The following is a 13,360-nucleotide window of genomic DNA, read 5'->3' as shown; positions in this document are numbered from 1 at the left end:
AAAAAAAAAAAAATTGTGATGTGATGCACCACTGACCGTCAGCCATATGTGTATATGATTTTACTCGTACCATTTTGCACAAATATCTCATTACATTTTGACAACAGGACATGTTTTATCTGATGAGACAATAAATGCACAGTTTAATTTATCTTCATCATGTCTCCATGTCTCCTTTTTTCTCTGGCACTCCTGAACAAAATGTCGGTGCTTTTTTGCTATTTAGAACTGTTGGTTTTATCAGATTGAATTGACTTTTTCTTTTGCACAATAATCACCAACTTCTTCATCATCCATAGATAAGTGGGACTATACTTTGTTGAGGTGTTCCATCATTGTTTCCACACTGATCCATGCTGTTTTAAACATGTTGTACTTTGATAGCAGTGAAGCAATGATTTTCACCATGATGGTTTGTCTGGCACACTTTATCCAACATATCAGAGTTTCTGTGCCATGTTTTCAACTTTAGCTGTCTGCAGAATGACTGAACCATTCACATTCATTCAATAGTCATGAAAATGCTGAGTTAAGATTAAACATACTTGTTTCGATGTGCTCTCTCACATACTATCAGATTTTGCATTTAATTTGAAACTACTGATTTGGAAATCAGGAACGTAGCCTTGACATAGTCTCTTATTCATACTTTTATGGTCTTATTGTCAGATTTAGGTAATTGATAATTCATCTTCCAATCACAACATTAAATGATGATGGCGTCCTCTTGGGTAAAATATTCCGGAGGTAAAATAGTCCCCCATTCGGATCTCCGGGCGGGGACTACTCAAGAGGATGTCGTTATCAGGAGAAAGAAAACTGGCATTCTACGGATCGGAGCATGGAATGTCAGATCCCTTAATCGGGCAGGTAGGTTAGAAAATTTAAAAAGGGAAATGGATAGGTTAAAGTTAGATATAGTGGGAATTAGTGAAGTTCGGTGGCAGGAGGAACAAGACTTCTGGTCAGGTGACTACACGGTTATCAACACAAAGTCAAATTGGGGTAATGCAGGAGTAGGTTTAATAATGAATAGGAAAATAGGAATGCGGGTAAGCTACTACAAACAGCATAGTGAACGCATTATTGTGGCCAAGATAGATACGAAGCCCACACGTACTACAGTATTACAAGTTTATATGCCAACTAGCTCTGCAGATGACGAAGAAATTGAAGAAATGTATGATGAAATAAAAGAAATTATTCAGATAGTGAAGGGAGATGAAAATTTAATAGTCATGGGTGACTGGAATTCGAGTGTAGGAAAAGGGAGAGAAGGAAACGTAGTAGGTGAATATGGATTGGGGTTAAGAAATGAAAGAGGAAGCCGTCTGGTAGAATTTTGCACAGAGCACAACTTAATCATAGCTAACACTTGGTTTAAGAATCATGATAGAAGGTTGTAGACATGGAAGAACCCTGGAGATACTAAAAGGTATCAGATAGATTATATAATGGTAAGACAGAGATTTAGGAACCAGGTTTTAAATTGTAAGACATTTCCAGGGGCAGATGTGGACTCTGACCACAATCTATTGGTTATGACCTGTAGATTAAAACTGAAGAAACTGCAAAAAGGTGGGAATTTAAGGAGATGGGACCTGGATAAACTGAAAGAACCAGAGGTTGTACAGAGTTTCAGGGAGAGCATAAGGGAACAATTGACAGGAATGGGGGGAAAAAATACAGTAGAAGAGGAATGGGTAGCTTTGAGGGATGAAGTAGTGAAGGCAGCAGAGGATCAAATAGGTAAAAAGACAAGGGCTAGTAGAAATCCTTGGGTAACAGAAGAAATATTGAATTTAATTGATGAAAGGAGAAGATATAAAAATGCAGTAAATGAAGCAGGCAAAAAGGAATACAAACGTCTCAAAAATGAGATCGACAGGAAGTGCAAAATGGCTAAGCAGGGATGGCTAGAGGACAAATGTAAGGATGTAGAGGCTTTTCTCACTAGGGGTAAGATAGATACTGCCTACAGGAAAATTAAAGAGACCTTTGGAGATAAGAGAACCACTTGTATGAACATCAAGAGCTCAGATGGAAACCCAGTTCTAAGCAAAGGAGGGAAAGCAGAAAGGTGGAAGGAGTATATAGAGGGTCTATACAAGGGCGATGTACTTGAGGACAATATTATGGAAATGGAAGAGGATGTAGATGAAGATGAAATGGGAGATACGATACTGCGTGAAGAGTTTGACAGAGCACTGAAAGACCTGAGTCGAAACAAGGCCCCCGGAGTAGACAACATTCCATTGGAACTACTGACGGCCTTGGGAGAGCCAGTCCTGCAAAACTCTACCATCTGGTGAGCAACATGTATGAAATAGGTGAAATACCCTCAGACTTCAAGAAGAATATAATAATTCCAATCCCAAAGAAAGCAGGTGTTGACAGATGTGAAAATTACCGGACAATCAGTTTAATAAGCCACAGCTGCAAAATACTAACACGAATTCTTTACAGACGAATGGAAAAACTGGTAGAAGCCGGCCTCGGGGAAGATTAGTTTGGATTCCGTAGAAATACTGGAACACGTGAGGCCATACTGACCTTACGACTTACCTTAGAAGAAAGATTAAGGAAAGGCAAACCTACGTTTCTAGCATTTGTAGACTTAGAGAAAGCTTTTGACAATGTTGACTGGAATACTCTCTTTCAAATTCTAAAGGTGGCAGGGGTAAAATACAGGGAGCGAAAGGCTATTTACAATTTGTACAGAAACCAGATGGCAGTTATAAGAGTCGAGGGACATGAAAGGGAAGCAGCGGTTGGGAAGGGAGTGAGACAGGGTTGTAGCCTCTCCCCGATGTTATTCAACCTGTATATTGAGCAAGCAGTAAAGGAAACAAAAGAAAAATTCGGAGTAGGTATTAAAATCCATGGAGAAGAAATAAAAACTTTGAGGTTCGCCGATGACATTGTAATTCTGTCAGAGACAGCAAAGGACTTGGAAGAGCAGTTGAACGGAATGGATGGTGTCTTGAAGGGAGGATATAAGATGAACATCAACAAAAGCAAAACGAGGATAATGGAATGTAGTCGAATTAAGTCGGGTGATGTTGAGGGTATTAGATTAGGAAATGAGACACTTAAAGTAGTAAAGGAGTTTTGCTATTTGGGGAGCAAAATAACCGATGATGGTCGAAGTAGAGAGGATATAAAATGTAGACTGGCAATGGCAAGGAAAGCGTTTCTCAAGAAGAAAAATTTGTTAACATCGAGTATAGATTTAAGTGTCAGGAAGTCATTTCTGAAAGTATTTGTATGGAGTTTAGCCATGTATGGAAGTGAAACATGGACGGTGAATAGTTTGGACAAGAAGAGAATAGAAGCTTTCGAAATGTGGTGCTACAGAAGAATGCTGAAGATTAGATGGGTAGATCACATAACTAATGAGGAGGTACTGAATAGGATTGGGGAGAAGAGAAGTTTGTGGCACAACTTGACCAGAAGAAGGGATCGTTTGGTAGGACATGTTCTGAGGCATCAAGGTATCACCAATTTAGTATTGGAGGGCATCGTGGAGGGTAAAAATCGTAGGGGGAGACCAAGAGATGAATACACTAAGCAGATTCAGAAGGATGTAGGTTGCAGTAGGTACTGGGAGATGAAGAAGCTTGCACAGGATAGAGTAGCATGGAGAGCTGCATCAAACCAGTCTCAGGACTGAAGACCACAACAACAACAACATCACAACATCAAATATTTCTTAGACTTTGAGACTGGCAGTAATCTGAAATTTTCAGGCTTGATAATTTTTTCCATGTGATTTTGTGTTATGCTTCAACAATTACTTTTCATCTGAACGTGTCACTATCAAGATAATGAAACTTTGCCTAGGATTGGCAGCTGACAATGTTTTTCTTTGTAACTTCTCATGATGCAACTTGTCCAGTTCTCTCAGGCGAACCGCATGACGTCTGGCCCCGTAACATTATCAGGTATTTGAAGATTTGCAGAGAGAAGAAACGTTTTTGTATCAAGTAAATTACTAATTTGACTGAACTAGCATAATTTAGAATGGCTGAGACTCAGAACACACATAATGACGCACAAGAGTAAATGTTTATGCATCTCTGAAAACTAGATCTTTATCTGAATGCACACTGAAACTAAATGTAAGCATGCAAAATTTTTACAACAGTTTATAGTATACCAATGTAATTTAATATTATGCCAAATCTCTCTCACCAGAAAACTGATAGACCAAAAGAAGGATAAACGTCTTTCATTCCTATTGTCACAAACAGATGAGTACATTGCAAACTTGACAGAAATGGTTAAGCAGCACAAGGCAGAACAAAGCAGAAAGCAACAGCAACAGAAAGAAAAAAGGGTAAGGCCAGGTGCAATCTTAAAGTTTAAATATGTGTGGAATATTGTTTCAGGGAGTAATTAGTTTTAGAAGACACAAAACTTAAACTGATTCACATTGAGTGCTGAAGTACAGTTTTTTTGGGTGCATATTACACTTGAGACCTGCAGTAAAATATTTGATTTCTCAGTCTTGTTATACATACCTAGTGTGTGTTTAGTTACTGCCTCCTGTCAGCCATCCTATATTTTAGTTTATGTTGTAGCTTTATTTATGTATATAATTGTTGTAGTGGAGATAGAGCCTGCAAATTACAGAGAAAACAATTTACAAATTCACAATAACATTTGCTCCTGTTACCAACCCAACTAACCAATCCCATAAACCACCACTTCTATGAGTTTAGGAGGCAGGGCTGCCCCAGATGGAATCCATTTTGCGGATTAACCAGCAAGGCTGGTGAGCCATCCAGCCTGGATGTGGTTTCTAGGCAGTTTCCCACATCTAGGTAGATACATCATGGGCTGCCATTCAACATATTCAAAATGGTACTGGACTGGCATTCAGGTCCCGCTTTGGATACATGCTACGTAAACATTTTCGAAACGGTTTCACATTGGAAAATAAGATTTATTCTCAACATAGACAGATCTACATCTATACTATGCAAACTGCTGTGAGGCACATGACAGAGGGTACGTCCCATTGTACCAGTTATTAGGGTTTCTTCCTGTTCCTTCACATAAGAAACGCAGGAAGAATGATTGTATGAAAGCCTCTGTGCATGCAGTAATTATTCTAACCATATCCTCATGATCCCTATGTGAGTGATATGTAAGGGCCTGTAATATATTCCCAGAGTTGTCATGTAAGCTGGTTCTTGGAACTTTGTTAATAGACTTTCTCAGGATAGTTTACGACTGTCTTCAAGAGTCTTCCAGTTCAGTTGCCCAATATCTCTATGATGATTAAACAAACCTGTGAACATTTGTGCTGCACTTCTCTGTATAGGTTCAGAATTCCCTGTTAGTCCCATCTGGTAAGGGTCCCACACACTTCAGCAGTATTCTGGAACTGGTCATACAAACGATTTGTGAGCAAACTCCTTTTTAGACTGATTGCGCTTCCCATTATTCTACAAATAAACCAAAGTCTCTACAACGTGCCTTACCTACGGCTGAACCTATGTGATCATTCCATTTTGTATCCCTACAAAGTGTTACACACTCAGGTATTTGCATGAGCTGGCCGATTCCAACAGTGACTCAATTATATTGTAGTCATAGGATACTATGTTTTTTCGTTTTGTGAAGTGTATCATTTTACATTTCTGAACATTTAGAGCAAGCTGCCAGTCTCTTCACGTCGAATTCTTATCAAGATATGACAATATTTATGCTGCTTTCTTCAGATAGTATTTCATTATAGATAACCGCATCATCTGCAAAAAGCCTGATTTTACTATTAACATTGTCTTCAAAGTTGTTAATATCCAGTATGAACAGCAAGGGTCCCAACACACTTCCCTGAGGCACAGCTGAAGTTACTTCTACATCTGACAGTGACTCTCCATCCAAGATAACATGCTGTCCCCTCCCTACCAAAATTCCTCAATCCAGCCACTTGATACTCCATGTGATTGTACTTTTGACAAGAAGCATAGGTGCGGTACTGGTACAGATCATCACCAACTGTCACTAACGTTGCGAAACCCATATAACAGTGCTTACCCTGTAGAGAAATGTGAACAGGCCAAGTAGAAGTAGTGGTAAAATAATGGTATTTGCATATGTTATCTTGTTCTGTCATCTCTTTCAGGTATCTTGCTTTCTTATGTGATGCGTTATTGCTAGTATGAGAATCCCTGTTGATTTTAGATACGAATGGCTACATTGTGACATACGTTTGAACTGAAATAAATGCCACCACCATCTTCTTCATCATTCTCAGAGGCAATATTTTAGTTTGAGAGACTGTGAAGCAAACATTTTCTCTGTAATTATTTTATTTTCAGAGAATATGCAAGCACTAACTTTAGTAATCAGAGATACATTTGTCTGTAAAAAGGAAAAATTTGACTATTCAACAATTAAATGAAAAGTCACTGTAGGTCCATGGTCAATGGTGGAACAGCAGGTTTGATTTTACTCTTTTACTACGCTGCTAAATCTCCCTTGAGCAGGTTTCTCAGCTGACTACTCATTTAATCACCAAAGAGCCATATTTCTTCCACCAGACCCCTCTCTTTTGTTTGCTGCAGATTTATTTACTTTCTAAAGCAAATTTTAAGTATTGCTAATGTCTCTTTTATTTTTATTTTGGGAAGGCTGTTCCTTTGTAAGTATTTATAATAAACTTGTTCCAACTGAAATATGATATTGATGTTGTTGATTGCTGGAGAGTCACAAAAAAATGTTGGAAATCTCTACAATGTTTAGTGTGTGCAGTTCATATATCCTTTCCAGATATGCTGAAATTAATACAGTTAAAATTGGTTGTGTTTCTAACATTTATGTACACAATCCATTCTTACTGTTGCATGCAGAATCATGTTATGACATTTTAACAATTTTGGAGTCTTATTTACTTCAAAACATTGTCACTGTTCACCTATGGCAAGCACACGAATCATAATTTCTGTAAATGACACATCTGTTCCTTAATACTGATTAAGTTTAATGTTAGATTCTAATAGAATTAAGTAAGTTTCCAGTTATGTTTGCTTTTAGACAATGACATTTCCATTCCCATTCAGTTCAATTGCTCAATAGAACTTTCTGTGGAACCACTTGCAGTGGGTGTGCCTTGTAGTGTTTATCTTGTTTAACACATTTGTGAACTATATGCCTAAGATGGACATGAGACTCAATTTCTCATTAATTTGTAAAATGGATAATGTTAATTAAATTCCGTAAATCAGTCAGTATTTTAGGATGAGACATAAGACATATTCTATTCAGTGGCCGGCCGATTGTGTTCAGCATCTGTGTCCGAAATCAAGGAAGCTCCCCTTCTATTATTTGGAAAAAGATGGAAAAAAGAAAACCCATATTATATAATAATTATTTTTGTGTGTCTGGTAATATATTTATTATAATTCTTATTACAGGATTAGTCAATACAAATATTAATTAATAACAACATCTTATTGTATTCCTGTTATCCTCCGCCAAACCTCTTTATCCAGCGCATCTTCCTTGTCGATGCTGCAGTGTTCCATTTCTCCATTTTTGTGGACTGTCCAAGAACGTCATGGTCTTCCGTGCGTGTGTCTGCCGGGTGGTTTCCATTCATAAACCTTCTTTGGCCACCGATGATCTTGCAGTCTCATTATGTGACGGTACCATTTTAATGATTTTCTTTCAATTCTATCTATCTCTGTATAATTTGCCTTCATTCTACCTCTTACTTCATCATTAGTTTTTCTTTCAGTTCTTGATGTTCTGGTACTCCTACGCAAAAAATTCTTTTCCACAGCTATTAGTCTTCTTTTGAGATCAGCATTTAAGATCCTTAGTTCTGATCTATAGCATAGCACTGATCAACCATTATCTTATTTTCTCTTTTCTTATTGCTGTTGGTAATATTCTTATCCCACCAAAAAGAATTCATACACACTAACACTTTCCTACTTTGCTGTATTCTGTATTCTATTTCTGTATGTCCCAATCTATTTTTATTAATATGTGCCCCGAGATATTTAAATTTCTCTGCCAGTCTCAGAACTGCTTTGTCATTGATGTGTACTTCAAATTTAGCATCACTATTCACCACCAAATACTCTGTTTTTGTTAGACTCATTTGTAGTCCCCATCTGTTGTATTCTTGATATAACCATCCTATCATGAAGTCAAGGTCATAATCATCTTGTGCTATAATAGCTTGATCATCAGCAAAACTTAATGAAAATATCTGTACATCGTTGACAGTGATTCCATTCCTCTGCAGCTGTTCTTCCAAATTTGGAGAGCCACTTCCACATATAAATTGAACAAGATGGGTGACATACTGCAACTTTGTCGCAAACCTTTAGTGACATTAATAGGTTTCGATAACTTTGAACCTCGTTTAATCTGTATCACATTATTTCTGTACATTTCAATAATAATTTGTAAAAGGTGATCATCCATACCTATACCTTTCATAGCTTCTCACATCTTAGATCTAGGGCCTTTATCGTAAGCTTTTGCTAATATATCTTAATACAAATTATTGTATTTACTCAATTATAAGACAGGGTTTTTTCCCAAATTTGTCAGTCTAAAAATATGGGGTCATCTTATATTTGCAGATTAAAATTGCTGCTCAGATCAACATTTTTACATAGTTAAATAGATAAATATAAGGATTGTCTTACATTTACAGATGAAGTTGTAGCTATTGAGGTTTTGTGCAGATTTATTTTGAAGGGTGCAGAAGGGTAGGACTTAGCAAACAATGCGTTCATTTGAACAGGCTCGAGATTTCCTGGTATGCTGAAGTGCTCGATACAGCATTGACCTCGCTTGAAAAATCACGTGACATTTGAAACAATCACGTGACGTTTGACTTCCAGTGCCAGTGCAATGTGCAAGGGATATGTGAGAAACTATGTACTAGCCACCACAACAATCTAATGCTCTGCTTAAAAAATGATGATTTTGTGAACCACTGGAGGAAATAGCATTAAATTCTATCGACTTACAAAGCTGTCATACATGTATGGATAACGTATACGTACCGTACATTTATGCTGCATTTTAAAGTAAAGGTAACATGTAAAGGCAGAAACCGTTTCTGTCAAAAAACATTACTTGATTCTCAACCCAAGTCAGTACTCTATTTGGTTTTGACAAACTGTAATGATTTACCAAGTGAGTTGAAAATGAGGAAGTCGGTCGCTGTTTGCATATTAGAATACTGAGGAAAACATCAGCAGATTTTAATCAGCTTTAGAGCAAGATGGTGAAATTAAGATGAAGTGAGAGAGGAAATTAATCTAGTATTAAGTGTCGTAACAGATGAAATAAATCACATTATACGACCCAAGAAATAGCATCCTATTCAGAAGAAATAGCCAAATATTTGTAACAACGATGATTAAGGTCCACAGTTGTCTTGTTAGGATGATGAAAATGATGATTAAAAATAGTGGTACCACAAACAATGGGCTAAATAAATAGAAAAGTCAGTGAAGATAAAAAAGAATGTAAACAGTTTCTTTTTATCTATTTTATTACTCCTTGTATTATCAAAATGTAGACAATGAATAAATGGCCTAAGTTTAGAATATAAGTAATGTTACTTTTTAAGCAGATACCTTATATCAGTGTATGTTTGTAATTTTGATTAGACAGAATAGGTTTAAAATTTTTTTTTTTTTTTTCCTTGAGGAGCATCCTAAAAACATGGGGCCGTCTTATATTCAGGGTTGTCTTATACTCTAGTAAATACAGTATAAAAGATTAAGGATTTTATTTGTTGTATATCATATTTACCTGATTATATGAAGAGATTTATTTCCCAATCCATCATTTGAAAAAAATAAAAGATTGCCATATATTCACAGACTAAACTGTTGCTGCTATAGTTAACATCTTTATGTTGTTTAACATAGAGTGTAGGATACTGCAACAATCCATTGGTCTGCTTAAAATTTGACAATTTTGTGAAACATGGGAGGAAACAACACCAAATTCTATCATCTTACAAATTCTTGTTGTATTTGAACAGCTTTGCAGCGAAAGTTCTCGTAGATGTATGGATTCTGTGAACAAACTTATGCTGCTTTTTAAGTAAAGGTAACATCCAAAAGTAGAAATGTTGTCCTCCAAAAAACATTACTTGTTTCTGAACCAAGATCAGTTTTTTATTTGATTATGAGCAACTATAATGATTTACTAAGCAAGTTGCAGATGAGAAATTTGGTATTAGAATACTGGGTAAAAATGTTACCAACTTTTGTTCGGCTTTATAACATTATGTGATGTTCAGATGAAACAAGAAGGAAAATTTACTGAGAATGAAATGTGTAACAGATGAAATAAATCATATTAAACTGACTAAAATTGTACATGAGGATAAATTACAGTGGTAAGACCCATAGTGACCAACAGACGTCAGTAGATCGCGGGAAGAGCACAAGTTCGAGAATTAGATTGAATCGTGAATATGATCTTTTATTTAGGTATTGTCACAGTTGCTCAAGCACAGCACTACAGAAGGATTAGAGGGGGTCAGTGACACCAGTTTGGCTGAGAACTACAATGACTGTGGGGTGAGGAGTGATGAGTGGGCAGCAAATTTCATCATGTTGCTAACTGTGGGAATCTATTCTGCATACTTTGGCTTTATGAACACCTATGATGTTTAAACTGTAGTTTGCCTTAACCAATTTGTAGTCAGAATCGAATTATTATAACAATATTATGAAAACCAGCTTCATCTACCAGAGACTGTTGGTCATGCCTGTGTCAGTTGTGTGTGTGTGTGTGTCTTGTTGTTATTTTTTTGACAGAGGCATTGTTGGTCAAGAGCTGATTTTGTGACAGGCTTACTGTTGTACCTATCTGCGACTCAAAGCGTCATTTTCTTGTGTAATACTATCAGGAAGTTGTGTGTATTATTCTTAGTTAACCAAAAAGGCTACTGAAATGATATTCTAAAGGTAAATCTTGATACAGGTCTGAAGCAATTTTGTCACATAGTAATAAATATTTCTGAAGTTGTTTGTAAATGGGCATTTCTTTATTGGATTGCGGTGTAAAACATTGTGATGATTTTGATACCTTTTGTGGCGTGGCCATATAAACTTTATGTTTTACCTATCCACATGTCTATTGTACATTTCTCTTTCAATACAGAAAAAGAAAATGGAAAAAAAGATGCGTCGTGCTATGGAACCAGAAGTTATTGCTAGTCTTGCAGCAGAAAATCCACAGACTACTGAAATAAAATATGCTGTGATGGAGTCATCTACTGGTAAGATTACAATAATGACAAGATATTATAAGTATGCTTACATTTAAGTTTGTTCTCAGCAGATCATCATGCTGTATGAAATGGAACTGTCAGGTGCAAGTGCTATGCAGCGCTCCTCTTTTCCAGTGATGCACACACTACACAGGAGGCACATTTGTTTAATTTTTGCAGGCAAGTAACTAACTAGAAGCATTAGACTTGTGAGCTCATCTCAAACTCTTGTCCATAAAAAGATATAATGCTGTTGTTACTGTGCCTTCTGACTGAGATGGTATAAAATCCTTGTCACACCCTTTTGCTAATCAGATTTATTGTAGCTTATCTTTCGACTGTGTGACTTGCTTGTTCCTTTCATATGTCCTGTTTTCTTGAATCTATTTATCTTTTGGCATCACTTCTAAGAGCTTAATATTGAACGTAACTCCTTTAATCAGCCTCTGCACTAGAGTTACCTACCAAGTATCATGTGGTGCCCATATTTGCCGTGAATATGTATAATGGTACAGACTAAATGAGTCATAAAAAACAGAGTTGAGGGACTGCTGTTATCCGTGACTGCTCAGAGATTAGTAAAAGTTATACCCAAGACAAGCATAACTCACTCAGTGATGTACCCAGTGTCATCAGTAAGATTAAGATCAGATTACCTAGTGTGCTACACAAGCTTCCCCAAGTCTCTGTATTGTTCTTCATCATTTTGACAAAATTTTTGCTTATAACAGTTAACTCTAATAGCTGTAACTGTGACTTTCCCCAGTTGAGATACTTATGATAACCCTTGATGAGATGCCACATGAAACAGCCTGTACAATCTCGGATAAGGAATCTCCCAATCATTTCTCATTTGGCACCCACACTTTTATTTTGTGAGTCAGTTATGGCACATTGACTGGTAATATTTGCTGTTACACTTTGTAATTGAACATGATGACCTATGTCAGAATAACAATTTACTTCACTTCTAGAAAAGTCATAACTTAATATGAAATAATTGTACTTTATTATTGTATTGTTTTATACCTGTGTTTTACTTTAGCAAGTGCCTAAGCTTGTAATTGTTAACATATTTTGTGACTTTACACAAATTGAATTTGTACCTATTAGCATCTATAAGTAGGCTGCTGTTCTCGTGTATAATTATGACTTGTTTCATATCCATACAATTCTCTTGTATACTGGATCTGTGGAACACGAATAAATAAATAAATAAACAGTCTATTATCAAGTGTGTTGATATCACACATATTACTCATCCTGCATGCAACTGCCATGCAAGAGCTAAATTGCAAATTCCTGTCCAGTCATTCTGAGTTATGTTGTGTGTGTCAGCTTTGTCCAATCTGAACTTGTGTTCGGCTTGTTGACAATGTTGTCAACAATAAGACAATAAACCCTGAATGTTCCTTTTACTATAATACTTATGCTGCTGCTGCTAGGCTTGTATTGTGTGGAAACTTCAATGTTGCAGTACAAAATATGGTGGCATCCCAATATGACACAAACAACGGTTCCATTTGTTGTGAAGGCAGGAGTGCAGAACTCCTCCCCCCCACCCCCACCCCACCTGAGGTCCCCCCCCTCTTGCTCGCTCCCTCCCTCCCTCCCTCCATACCTCTCTCTTCCCCCCCCCCCCCCCCCCCCCCCCCGCTCCTGCCCTCTCTCACCCAACACAGCAGCTGTCACTAATTCAACTGCTCATGAGTGCACAAAACTATCCAATACTTCTCATTGGATTTCAAAGTATAATAATCTCTTGCTCTCACCCTACTTATTCACAGTTTATTTGTTTCATTTGAATTATTTGTACAAGAAAACCCCTGATCTTAACAAAATTATGAAATTATCCATCTCATGTTCACATGTATTCTATGATCCCAAAATAGTTTTCCATAACATGCTAAATGCTCCCAAAAAATTTGTAAATGTATTACAGTTACTGTCTGGTCACCCTCTTTAACCTCATGACACTTCCCAGCTGTACCTCAGAGGTATAAGGCTGCCCAAAATCACAAGATCAAGCAGCAACACAGTTCCAAGAAACTTTCATCTTGAATTGCCTACAATATCACTGTTAGACCAACA

At 36.9% G+C, this 13,360-nt stretch overlaps 1 protein-coding gene across 3 annotated transcripts in view; it reads left to right on the top strand.

Moving 5' to 3' along the window:
* The window catches only part of LOC126262281 (ATP-dependent helicase brm-like), a 230,190-nt gene that overhangs the window by 66,041 nt on the left and 150,789 nt on the right, over positions 1 to 13,360 (top strand). For all 3 annotated transcript variants that reach the window (XM_049958810.1, XM_049958801.1, XM_049958819.1), the window contains exons 9-10: positions 4,198 to 4,339; positions 11,161 to 11,278. In XM_049958810.1, coding sequence (XP_049814767.1) covers positions 4,198 to 4,339; positions 11,161 to 11,278 — 260 coding nt within the window. The remainder of the gene's footprint in view (positions 1 to 4,197; positions 4,340 to 11,160; positions 11,279 to 13,360) is intronic.

The sequence above is a fragment of the Schistocerca nitens genome, chromosome 1 (genome assembly GCF_023898315.1).
Source record: "Schistocerca nitens isolate TAMUIC-IGC-003100 chromosome 1, iqSchNite1.1, whole genome shotgun sequence".
NCBI lineage: Eukaryota > Metazoa > Arthropoda > Insecta > Orthoptera > Acrididae > Schistocerca > Schistocerca nitens.
This window is presented reverse-complemented; position numbering and strand designations above follow the sequence as displayed.